The 13,888-nt window shown below is 41.4% G+C and overlaps 1 protein-coding gene across 12 annotated transcripts in view; it reads right to left on the reverse strand.

Annotated features, from left to right (window-relative positions):
• LOC110490935 (receptor-type tyrosine-protein phosphatase mu) overlaps window positions 1–13,888 on the reverse strand; it is a 302,121-nt gene that overhangs the window by 93,953 nt on the left and 194,280 nt on the right. For all 12 annotated transcript variants that reach the window (XM_036943984.1, XM_036943983.1, XM_036943982.1 and 9 more), the window contains exons 12-13: window positions 5,349–5,622; window positions 227–263 (exon numbers count right to left, since the gene is read on the reverse strand). In XM_036943984.1, the coding sequence (XP_036799879.1) occupies window positions 227–263; window positions 5,349–5,622 (311 nt within the window). The remainder of the gene's footprint in view (window positions 1–226; window positions 264–5,348; window positions 5,623–13,888) is intronic.

A 13,888-nucleotide genomic window follows, 5' to 3' on the forward strand; every position in this document is an offset into this window, starting at 1 on the left:
CAAGTACACTATCAAATTGAGTGAGAGGAAGCAAGGTGAGTGACCAAACATTAGTCTCTGAAAAGCATGAGTAGCCGATAAGAAGAAAAGCTGCGAACAGCATTATAGTCCTGTGGTCGCACCAAAATAAACCTTGGCAACGTTCAGGTGTGTGTGTGTGATAGAGGGGAAACACATTTCAATCAACAGTGGGTAGATTACTTTCATGCAACGGGGCCAGTCCTACCTTTAGTGGCCACTCGTACACAATCGATTTTGGTCTCCTGCGAGGGGAGAAAAAAAAGAAAGAAAGAAAGGGACAAAAATGGGAAAAGGCATCAGTTCTCAGCCACAACAAATTGCAACATATGTAGCTGTCAGGGCTGTGTAGGGCCTGCTGCCTCAGTCAGGCTGTGCTCGTTCCAATCTGCTGAGACAGACTGGGGTGTAAAACAAAGGGGAGGGAGAGAGAGGGAGAGAGAGGCTGTGGATCAGCACCTCCGCTTGGCATCTAGCAGCCAGCTGTCAGAGACAAGTCTGCAACTACACCATGCCTGTGTGTTCTCTACAGTTTATAGCCAGAGTCAAGCACGACCTTCAGGCTCCATACACACGTGTTCACATACAAGTGGGCACATACAGTATGGACACAGAGATATTCACAGGAACATATGCACATACAGTATACATTAGACGTGGGTGTGCACACCTCAAATGTCCATAGTGAAGCTAGCTATACTGTAAATCACCCTGTGATGGTGGACAGAGTATGGCTGTGACTGGGAACCTAATAACTGTTGAACCACGCTCACCCACCCCGGTTTTGCTTTCGCTCGTCTTACAAACGTGGAAGCAACAAACACAGAAAAGCAACGATGCATGAATATTCAAGCGGTTGAGGAAAGTGACTTGGGGCTTATGCTTAAATCCCCCCGTGTTTTATGACAGCAAAATGCTCTTGTGTGGCTTGTTGCATTATTGAGGAGACGACAAATTAAACTGTGGAGTGTGCTGAATAATTAAAACAACCAGGAGGATGGTGTGAGTGTGGGACTCAGGTGGGGAGTGGAGAAAGCTCTGGAGCAACAAGGGGACGAAAAGAAGAGACTTGTCTACTAGGGCTGCTTGATGACATTGGAGCCAGATCCTGCCATATGGCAAATGACACCAGCACTTAATGAGATACTAGCATGTAAATGGAATAGCTGGCTGTAATTTAGTTAGAATGATTTGGATCACTTAGAATCTAGGATTAGAACACCTGGCTTAAACTAACAAAATGTGAACATCTCCATTTTCAGTTAGGTCTTACAGCTAAATTCAGTATTAAATGCCGTTTTCCCTCCAATATGCCAGTCTGCCTCATGGAGGCTGGTGTCCTTTCTCTGATCTGAACTGAGGCCAAAAGGCTGAGGGGAAGGGAAATGTTGTTGTTTTCAGTCTCTCTCCCTCCCTCCCCTCCTCTCTCTCTACTCAGAAGAGAGACCCAGGACCTACTGATCTACTCTCTAGCCTCCCCAGCAATTTGTGGGGAAACTGTCTCCTGTTTAAAATGTCAGCACAGAGGCTTCTACTGTAATGTGTGTGTATTATCAGAGACTCACATACACACACAGAGGATTCAACTGTAATGTGTGTGTATTATCAGAGACTCACATATACACACACAGAGGATTCAACTGTAATGTGTGTGTATTATCAGAGACTCACATACACACACAGAGGATTCAACTGTAATGTTCGTATTATCAGAGACTCACAGTCACGCCCTGACCGTAGAGCTTTTTATGTCTCTATTTTTGGGTTGGTCAGGGTGTGATTTGGGTGGGCATTCTATGTTCTTTTTCTATGTGTTTGTATTTCTTTGTTTTGGCCGAGTATGGTTCTCAATCAGGGACAGCTGTCGATCGTTGTCTCTGATTGAGAACCATACTTAGGGAGCTTTTCCCCACAGGGTTTTTGTGGGTAGTTATTTTCTGTTTTGTGTCTTTCTGAATCAGACAGAACTGTTTCGGTTTTCGTTCATTCTCTTTGTTATGTTTGTTAATCAGTGTTCAGTTCAATAAATAAAGATGAACTCGTACGACGCTGCACCTTGGTCCTCCACTCCTTCCAACAGAAGATTCAACTGTAATGTGTGTGTTTTATCAGAGACTCACATACACACACAGAAGATTCAACTGTAATGCGTGTGTATTATCAGAGACTCACATACACACACAGAAGATTCAACTGTAATGTGTGTGTATTATCAGAGACTCACATACACACACAGAGGATTCAACTGTAATGTGTGCGTATTATCATAGACACACACAGAGCTGTACCGCTAGCTGCTGCCCCACAGCACCCTATTAGCAATAGTAGGAGTCAGACGGCGTAACATCCCACTCCTCTCCCAGACCTCCATTAGGGGGTTAGTGTGTATCCCTGCTCCCCCCACCAGAAGGTGAGACCAGAGCACCGAGACGAGACAAGCCTGGTCTCACCCACCCAACCCCCCCTGGATAGTCTTTCTCCAATTAGAGGCAGTGAATTTCCTAATGGCCCGAGTTTGAGAGCAGAGGAAAGGAGGAAAGTGGAGGAGAGGAGGAAAGCGGAGGAGAGGAGGAGAGGAAGAGAGCAGAGGAGAGGAAGAGAGCAGAGGAGAGGAAGAGAGCAGAGGAGAGGAAGAGAGCAGAGGAGAGGAAGAGAGCGGCGGAGAGGAGGAAAAAGGATGGGCTTTTCATTAGGACTAATTTATTAGCATTTAAAAGGGGATATGGTGGATAGTTACATTTTTTTCCAATTAGGCCAAAGTGTCCAATGCATTTGTGAATGGCCGTACTTGAATTATTTACTATCTGAGCAGCAGGTCATTGATAAAAGGGTTGTCTGCCCTCTGGCTGTGCTGGCCTGTACTCCCACACAGACAGTGCACTATAGCGGTTAGGAGGGGGGGGTATAATCGGGTTGGTTGGAATACTGGGTTATTGACCATTATGATGCAGGATTGGTTATCAAATAGGCCTTGAAGGAGAGTCTTGTTGTGCCTGTTCATTGATCTTCATTTTCCGCACTCGTACAGTTTGCTCTGCTGTCTGTTTCAGACCGGTGTTTTCACAGTGGCTGTGAATGGGGAAGTGATGGAACTTTAGTGGTGGGTTGAACTTTATGTATTTTTTGGGGGGCAATGTTGTCTCCTACAGTAGTAGGTGACAGCAGATGAGAGTGGTCATGTTAACCCTGGCTGTGAGGGCGTGGGACAAAATGTAGATGACCAAGAAAGAACGCACTTAAAAATTGCAATCCATCAGACGGTTCCATAATGCCACATTGATGTGAACATCCTATTTCTACTTGGTGCTTTTAAATAAGAGGCCATTTTCTTTTCAAAATGAAGACTATTTACAGTGCCTTGCGAAAGTATTCGGCCCCCTTGAACTTTGCGACCTTTTGCCACATTTCAGGCTTCAAACATAAAGATATAAAACTGTATTTTTTTGTGAAGAATCAACAACAAGTGGGACACAATCATGAAGTGGAACGACATTTATTGGATATTTCAAACTTTTTTAACAAATCAAAAACTGAAAAATTGGGCGTGCAAAATTATTCAGCCCCCTTAAGTTAATACTTTGTAGCGCCACCTTTTGCTGCGATTACAGCTGTAAGTCGCTTGGGGTATGTCTCTATCAGTTTTGCACATCGAAAGACTGACATTTTTTCCCATTCCTCCTTGCAAAACAGCTCGAGCTCAGTGAGGTTGGATGGAGAGCATTTGTGAACAGCAGTTTTCAGTTCTTTCCACAGATTCTCGATTGGATTCAGGTCTGGACTTTGACTTGGCCATTCTAACACCTGGATATGTTTATTTTTGAACCATTGCATTGTAGATGTTGCTTTATATTTTGGATCATTCTCTTGTTGGAAGACACATCTCCGTCCCAGTCTCAGGTCTTTTGCAGACTCCATCAGGTTTTCTTCCAGAATGGTCCTATATTTGGCTCCATCCATCTTCCCATCAATTTTAACCATCTTCCCTGTCCCTGCTGAAGAAAAGCAGGCCCAAACCATGATGCTGCCACCACCATGTTTGACAGTGGGGATGGTGTGTTCAGGGTGATGAGCTGTGTTGCTTTTACGCCAAACGTTATGTTTGGCGTAAAAGCAACACAGCTCATCACCCTGAACACACCATCCCCACTGTCAAACATGGTGGTGGCAGCATCATGGTTTGGGCCTGCTTTTCTGTTTTGCATTGTTGCCAAAAAGTTCAATTTTGGTTTCATCTGACCAGAGCACCTTCTTCCACATGTTTGGTGTGTCTCCCAGGTGGCTTGTGGCAAACTTTAAACAACACTTTTTATGGATATCTTTAAGAAATGGCTTTCTTCTTGCCACTCTTCCATAAAGGCCAGATTTGTGCAATATACGACTGATTGTTGTCCTATGGACAGAGTCTCCCACCTCAGCTGTAGATCTCTGCAGTTCATCCAGAGTGATCATGGGCCTCTTGGCTGCATCTCTGATCAGTCTTCTCCTTGTATGAGCTGAAAGTTTAGAGGGACGGCCAGGTCTTGGTAGATTTGCAGTGGTCTGATACTCCTTCCATTTCAATATTATCGCTTGCACAGTGCTCCTTGGGATGTTTAAAGCTTGGGAAATATTTTTGTATCCAAATCCGTCTTTAAACTTCTTCACAACAGTATCTCGGACCTGCCTGGTGTGTTTCTTGTTCTTCATGATGCTCTCTGCGCTTTTAACGGACCTCTGAGACTATCACAGTGCAGGTGCATTTATACGGAGACTTGATTACACACAGGTGGATTGTATTTATCATCATTAGTCATTTAGGTCAACATTGGATCATTCAGAGATCCTCACTGAACTTCTGGAGAGAGTTTGCTGCACTGAAAGTAAAGGGGCTGAATAATTTTGCACGCCCAATTTTTCAGTTTTTGATTTGTTAAAAAAAAAAAAAAAAAAAAAAAAAGTTTGAAATATCCAATAAATGTCGTTCCACTTCATGATTGTGTCCCACTTGTTGTTGATTCTTCACAAAAAAATACAGTTTTATATCTTTATGTTTGAAGCCTGAAATGTGGCAAAAGGTCGCAAAGTTCAAGGGGGCCGAATACTTTCGCAAGGCACTGTAGGTTAAGGGGTTCAATATCAGATATTAACAATAAGTGCAAATGAATTCAAAATGGGCTTTTGTAAAGCTGTTAAAAGCATCAGTTAAAAGACATTGAATCAGTTTCACATCCAACCTTGTTGTGGGGCGTGAACGAGCTATGACTTACATGTCAAGCCAACCAATCGATAAGCAGCCTCTGGGACATATCCCAGCAGCCAATCCCCACCCCAACATCTCCCCAAGCACTCACCCCATTGGCTGTGCTGACAGCCTGGTAGTAGATGCTGTAGCTCTTGTGGGGGAGGAGGGGGGCGTTCCAGTAGCCGTTGTAGGTGCGGTTGTCTCCGATGCAGAAGGGTACGGGGGTTTTGATGTCGCCCATGGGCAGCTCGGCCGTGAAGTAATACTGTGAGTTGAGCACGGTGGCGTTCTGGAAGTGGATGGGCACCGGGTAGCAGCGCAGAATCTCTGCCACCCTTCGTGCCCGCCGGGGGCGCTCTTCCTCCACAACCACCTGGTACTTACTGCCGGGGAAAGGGAGAAAAAGATCAATCAATTAAATTTAGCCCTTTTAACAACAACATTGAAGTGCATCCCAGTAATCCCCCCCCCCCCAAAAAAAACCAACATCAAAATAACACTTGGAATCTATGTAAAATAAGGACTACATTTCACAGGTAACATAACGTAGCAGGTGTAAAAGTATTGCCTGAAAATTATCCCCGACATACTGGTCTTGATGAGAAGAATAATACTGTTGGGGGAGGTTCTCTTCTGCACTGTTCAACCAATCCAGTAAATGTGCAGGAGCAGTTAAGATGGAGTGTCGCCAGAGAGGAAGATAACTGGGCCCAAAACCTCTTCTCCAGCAGGTTGAGTTTTTATGTTTATTTCGCTCACCAAGCAAGGAGTTTTTGTATGGAGGTCAATGAGTGTCGAATTTGGTTCATATATTTTTTTGTATGGCTTATTTGCTATGTGTGGCTTATTTGTTTGAATAGAAGTTTCGTAATGATTTGGTTGTTACGAGTGTACTGATACAAGTAGAACACACGACATCCTGGCAACTTTGAGAAAAAAAACCTATCGGAGTTGTGCCTGGTCGTCACTAGTTACCACAGCCACAAAGTCATAATCCCCAACTATTTCTACAATTACTCTTCTTAAAATGTGATTTTAAACCTAACCACACTGCTAACCTTATGCCTAACCCTAAATTATGATCAAAAAGCAAAATGTTTGCTTTCATACATTTTTACGATATAGCCCATTAGCTATAGTCTAAAAACAAAAATGCACACAGGAGGAACTCAAAATCCCAAAACCCCCCCACAGCCATCTAAAAATAAAAAATAAAGTTTAAATTAAGTGCTTAATAAAATATGACTTTGTGGCTGTGGTAACTAGCATATCTGCCCTCATTGGCTCGAATGGTCCCACCTGATCTTGCCTCTTCCCAATTGCCTTCCATTTTTGAAGTCATTTTTCATTGTTAGAGCGGAGTATCTGGTCTATATAATGGATAGTATGTGGTGTTGCCTTGTTAACGTCCAAGAGTGGAAGTCGCAGCACAGGCTCACTTCCCATTTCCCTTGAAGAACAGAAGATTTGATTGTTGTGGACTCGGCAGAGGTCAATTTACAGGTAAATGCCAAGATAAAGAAAACGCCAACATAAAGAGTCTTAATAGGGCATTGGGCCACCATGAGCCAGAACAGCTTCAATGCACCTTGGCTCCTTGGATTCTACAAGTGTCTGGAAATATATTGGAGAGATGTGACACCATTCTTCCACAAAACATTCCCTAATGTGGTGTTTTGTTGATGGTGGTTGAAAACGCCGTCTCAGGCACCGCTCCAGAATCCAGGCACCGCTCCAGAAGTGTTCAATTGGGTTGAGATCTGGTGACTGAGATGGCCACGGCATATGATTTACATCATTTTCATGCTCATCAAACCATTCAGTGACCACTCCTGCCCTGTCATCCTAGCCACGGTAGCCAAAATAATGGCCAAAATAGTGTGCCTAGAATTTTTATAAATGATCGTAAGGGCTTAATTAACTCAGCAACCACAAGACACGACACCTGTTTGGAAGCACATGCAATCTACTTTGTAACCCTCATTACTCAAGTGTATTCCATTACTTTGGCAGTTACCTGAATGTTAACTCCACAGTTTCATTTGTGTCTTTATTTGGTTACTGGCCCATCATTATATACTGTATGTCAAGGCCACATCTTTTCAAACCTGAAAGGATCAAAGAAATCTCTGCCTGCTAGGTTTCGATTTTCCTTGGTTGTATCTTTAATCCATTATTGTGTATTAATGAAATTGCCAAACTGAACCAAATTGAGAAAAATACGGAACACGTTAATTAACGATGACAGAATCCCATTTCCACTAGTTCAAAGGGCATAGTTTACATGAGCTGCAGTTTGTGTTTCTCCACTGAAAACACTTTCACGAGCAACCTCAAGTCCTGCAGTCTACCCTTTTATTAGAAAACATATGCAAATGTTAAAAGTAAAATGACAAAGCATGACTCCTCAGTGACTTTCAACGTTGCACCGCCATAGCATGCCACATTTCCAACAAGTTAGTTCGCCAAATTTCTGCCCTGCTTGTGCTGCCCCAGTCAACTGTAAGTGCTGTTATTGTGAAGTGGAACATCTAGGAGCAACAACGGCTCAGCCACAAAGTGGTAGGCCACACAAGCTCACAGAACAGAACCGCTGTTGTATGTAGAACCGCTGTTGCGCGTAGCACATACATAATCGTCTGTCCACGGTTGCAACACTCACTACTGAGTTCTGAACAGTCTCTGGAAGCAACGTCAGCACAATAACTGTTTGTCGATAGCTTCATGAAATGGGATCACCATGAGCAATGCCACGTGTCAGCTTGAGTGGTGTAATGCTCGCCAACTGGACTCTGGAGCAGTGGAAACGCATTCTCTGGAGTGATGAATCATGCCATCTGGCAGTCCGATGAACAAATCTGGGTTTGGCGGATACCAGGACAACGCCACCTGCCTGAATGCATACAGCCAACTGTAAAGTTTGGTGGAGGAGGAATAATGGTCTGGGGCTGTTTTTCATGGTTCGGGCTAGGCCCCTTAGTTCCAGTGAAGGGAAATCTTAACACTACAGCATTCAATGACATTCTAGACAATTCTGTGCTTTAACATTCTGGCAACAGTTTGGGGAAGGCCTATTCCTGTTTCAGTATGACAAATCAAATGAAAGTTTATTTGTCAGGTGCGCCGAATACAACAGGTACAGTGAAATGCTTACTTACAAGCTCTAACCAATAGTGCAAAAATGGTATTAGGTGAACAATAGGTAGGTAAAGAAATAAAACAGTTAAAAGACAGGCTATATACAGTAGCGAGGCTATAAAAGTAGCGAGGCTACATACAGACACCGGTTAGTCAGGATGATTCGTGCCCCCCGTACACAAAGCAAGTTCTATACAAAAATAGTTTGTGGAGATTGGTGTGGAAGAATTTGACTGGCCTGCACAGAGCCATGACCTCAACCCCATCGAACACCTTTGGGATGAATTGAAACGCCGACTGCGAGCCAGGCCTAATCGCCCAACATCAGTGCCCGACCTCACTAATGCTCTTGTAGCTGAATGGAAGCAAGTCCCTGCAGCAATGTTCCAACATCTAGTGGAAAGCCTTCCCAGAAGAGTGGAGACTGTTATAGCATCAAAGGGGGGGGGGGGGGGGGGGGGGCAAACTGCATATTAATGCCCATGATTTTGGAATGAGATGTTCGACATGCAGGTGTCCACGTACTTTTGATCATGTAGTGTTTAGCCTTGCAATGAGCGCTTTTGTATTCTATACAATACATGCTCCATAGGTTTCCATAATATACTGTACTGAATAGAAGCAAAAATCTGTTAGCATTGGGATGAGAGAGACTCTCGCACTTGGGGTTGGCGGAGGTGGTGACACGCTTTAGTATTGGCAAGGGGGTCTCTCCCTCTTCCTCTCTCTCTGACTTAGCGAACAGCTAATTAACTCAGTAAAGCCTGCAGCCTAGCAACCCAGAGAAATAGACCGCCATCTCATTTACAGTGCGCTATAGCGATAGCAGTCGGGCGGGCAATATCCCATCTATGTGGAGGGATTTAAATGGCATAAAATAAAAGGGGGATCTGTGCAAGCGTTCCCGGCTTGCTCTCTGCCAGGATATTTGACGACTGAACCCCTGACACTGGCTGGGGATGAGCGCGCGGCTGTAAGTGTGTACCAAATAATAATGATATGAAAAAGGTTCCTACTAGCGCACCAGCCCCCTATTCCGTGTCAGGCCTGGAATTAAGTTTATTATAAGAAGAGAGATCAACATCCATGATCCAACCCTGAACCAGGCTTTCTGGTGAGAAATTAGAGCAGGGTAGAAAGCCGTGGGAAGCGGCAGAGGCAATAGGCAATATTAATAGGAACTGGATAAGGATTGGGTGGGAGACAAAGTACTTTTTCAGTATGCGGGTGAAGGATCAAGTAAGCCCAAGTCCAAAGCCTTTTTCCAATGCAATAGATTGGGATATTGGCAGGGAGGGAGGGAAGGAACAAATTAACATGGAGGTGAAATGACAAGTAGGCCCAAGCAGGCAGGGAGGGAGCCAGGTGGGTCTCTATTAGTCCAATGTGTGTGAGTTAGTCCACGAACACAGTGGAGCGCAATACAGCAGAACAGAAGCAGCTAAATAAGAGGGAACGATTCAGCCTCTCTTTTCTCCCTCCTAAAGAGCAGCACCAAGACAAATGAGCTCGAAAGTACCCTGGCCTCCACTATTTGTCCTTTAAATAATTCAAACACCTAAAAGGTCAAAACACTCTTCTCACTCACTTCTCCTTTATCAAAGTCTGGTTGTAGACAGAGTAGAGAGGGAGAGAGGAGTTTGCATTGCATTGAGGCAAATGGACCAGCGTCACTGGTAATGAGGTTAAGGTGTGTGAGCAGATATACAATCAGTACTCTGATAATTCAAGAGCAGATACTACCTTCCATAATAAGTTAACAGAAAATGAATATGAACATTGAATATGAGTAGGAACACTGAATATGAGTATGAACACTGAATACAGTGGGGCAAAAAAGTACTTAGTCAGCCACCAATTGTGCAAGTTCTCCCACTTAAAAAGATGAGGCCTGTATTTTTCATCATAGGTACACTTCAACTATGAAAGACAAAATGAGAGAAAGAAAATCCAGAAAATCACATTGTAGGATTTTGAATGAATTTATTTGCAAATGATGGTGGAAAATAAGTATTTGGTCAATAACAACAGTTTCTCAATACTTTGTTATATACCCTTTGTTGGCAATGACAGAGGCCAAATGTTTTTCTGTAAGTCTTCACAAGGTTTTCACACACTGTTGCTAGTATTTTGGCCCATTCCTCCATGCAGATCTCCTCTAGAGCAGTGATGTTTCGGGGCTGTTGCTGGGCAACACGGACTTTCAACTCCCTCCAAAGATTTTCTATGGGGTTGAAATCTGGAGACTGGCTAGGCCACTCCAGGACCTTGAAATGCTTCTTACGAAGCCACTCCTTTGTTGCCCGGGCGGTGTGTTTGGGATCATTGTCATGCTGAAAGACCCAGCCACGTTTCATCTTCAATGCCCTTGCTGATGGAAGGAGGTTTTCACTCAAAATCTCACGATACATGGCTCCTTTCATTCTTTCCTTTACACGGAACAGTCGTCCTGGTCCCTTTGCAGAAAAACAGCCCCAAAGCATGATGTTTACACCCCCATGCTTCACAGTAGGTATGGTGTTCTTTGGATGCAACTCAGCATTCTTTGTCCTCCAAACACGACGAGTTGAGTTTTTACCAAAAAGTTATATTTTGGTTTCATCTGACAATATGACATTCTCCCAATCTTCTTCTGGATCATCCAAATGATCTCTAGCAAACTTCAGACGGGCCTGGACATGTACTGGCTTAAGCAGGGGGACACGTCTGGCACTGCAGGATTTGAGTCCCTGGCGGCATAGTGTGTTACTGATGGTAGGCTTTGTTACTTTGGTCCCAGCTCTCTGCAGGTCATTCACTAGGTCCCCCCGTGTGGTTCTGGGATTTTTGCTCACCGTTCTTGTGATCATTTTGACCCCACAGGGTGAGATCTTGCGTGGAGCCCCAGATCGAGGGAGATTATCAGTGGTCTTGTATGTCTTCCATTTCCTAATAATTGCTCCCACAGTTGATTTCTTCAAACCAAGCTGCTTACCTATTGCAGATTCAGTCTTCCCAGCCTGGTGCAGGTCTACAATTTTGTTTCTGGTGTCCTTTGACAGCTCTTTGGTCTTGGCCATAGTGGAGTTTGGAGTGTGACTATTTGAGGTTGTGGACAGGTGTCTTTTATACTGATAACATTTTCAAACAGGTGCCATTAATACAGGTAACGAGTGGAGTTCAGAGGAGCCTCTTAAAAAATAAGTTACAGGTCTGTGAGAGCCAGAAATCTTGCTTGTTTGTAGGTGACCAAATACTTATTTTCCACCATAATTTGCAAATACATTCATTAAAAATCCTACAATGTGATTTTCTGGATTTTTTTTCTAATTTTGTCTGTCATAGTTGAAGTGTACCTATGATGAAAATTACAGTCCTCTATCATCTTGTTAAGTGGGAGAACGTGCACAATTGGTGGCTGACTAAATACTTTTTGCCCCACTGTATGAGTTTGAACACTGAATACGAGTTTGAACACTGAATACGAGTTTGAACACTGAATACGAGTTTGAACACTGAATACGAGTTTGAACACTGAATATGAACACTGAATATGAGTTTGAACACTGAATATGAGTTTGAACACTGAATATGAGTTTGAACACTGAATATGAGTTTGAACACTGAATATGAGTTTGAACATTGAATATGAGTTTGAACATTGAATATGAGTTTGAACATTGAATTTGAACATTGAATATTTGTATGAACATTGAATATGAGTTTGAACATTGAATATGAGTTTGAACATTGAATATGAGTTTGAACATTGAATATGAGTTTGAACATTGAATATGAGTTTGAACATTGAATATGAGTTTGAACATTGAATATGAGTTTGAACATTGAATATGAACATTGAATATGAGTTTGAACATGGAATATGAGTTTGAACATGGAATATGACCATTGAATATGAGTTTGAACATTGAATATGAGTTTGAACATTGAATATGAGTTTGAACATTGAATATGAGTTTGAACATTGAATATGAGTTTGAACATTAAATATGAGTTTGAACATTGAATATGAACATTGAATATGAGTTTGAACATTGAACATGAGTTTGAACATTGAATATGAGTATGCACATTGAATATGAGTTTGAACATTAAATATGAGTTTGAACATTGAATATGAACATTGAATATGAGTTTGAACATGGAATATGACCATTGAATATGAGTTTGAACATTGAATATGAGTTTGAACATTGAATATGAGTTTGAACATTGAATATGAGTTTGAACATTGAATATGAGTTTGAACATTAAATATGAGTTTGAACATTGAATATGAACATTGAATATGAGTTTGAACATTAAATATGAGTTTGAACATTGAATATGAACATTGAATATGAGTTTGAACATTGAACATGAGTTTGAACATTGAATATGAGTATGCACATTGAATATGAGTTTGAACATTGAATATGAGTTTGAACATTGAATATGAACATTGAATATGAGTTTGAACATGGAATATGACCATTGAATATGAGTTTGAACATTGAATATGAGTTTGAACATTGAATATGAGTTTGAACATTGAATATGAGTTTGAACATTGAATATGAGTTTGAACATTGAATATGAGTTTGAACATTGAATATGAGTTTGAACATTGAATATGAGTTTGAACATTGAATATGAGTTTGAACATTGAATATGAGTTTGAACATTGAATATGAGTATGCACATTGAATATGAGTTTGAACATTAAATATGAGTTTGAACATTGAATATGAACATTGAATATGAGTTTGAACATGGAATATGACCATTGAATATGAGTTTGAACATTGAATATGAGTTTGAACATTGAATATGAGTTTGAACATTGAATATGAGTTTGAACATTGAATATGAGTTTGAACATTGAATATGAGTATGCACATTGAATATGAGTTTGAACATTGAATATGAGTTTGAACATTGAATATGAGTTTGAACATTGAATATGAGTTTGAACATTGAATATGAGTTTGAACATTGAATATGAGTATGCACATTGAATATGAGTATGCACATTGAATATGAGTTTGAACATTGAATATGAACATTGAATATGAGTTTGAACATTGAATATGAGTTTGAACATTGAATATGAGTATGCACATTGAATATGAGTATGCACATTGAATATGAGTTTGAACATTGAATATGAGTTTGAACATTGAATATGAGTTTGAACATTGAATATGAACATTGAATATGAACATTGAATATGAACATTGAATATGAGTTTGAACATTGAATATGAGTTTGAACATTGAATATGAGTATGCACATTGAATATGAGTTTGAACATTAAATATGAGTTTGAACATTGAATATGAACATTGAATATGAGTTTGAACATGGAATATGACCATTGAATATGAGTTTGAACATTGAATATGAGTATGCACATTGAATATGAGTATGCACATTGAACATGAGTTTGAACATTGAATATGAGTATGCACATTGAATATGAGTTTGAACATTAAATATGAGTTTGAACATTGAATATGAACATTGAATATG

The sequence above is a fragment of the Oncorhynchus mykiss genome, chromosome 15 (assembly GCF_013265735.2).
Source record: "Oncorhynchus mykiss isolate Arlee chromosome 15, USDA_OmykA_1.1, whole genome shotgun sequence".
In the NCBI taxonomy this organism is placed as follows: domain Eukaryota; kingdom Metazoa; phylum Chordata; class Actinopteri; order Salmoniformes; family Salmonidae; genus Oncorhynchus; species Oncorhynchus mykiss.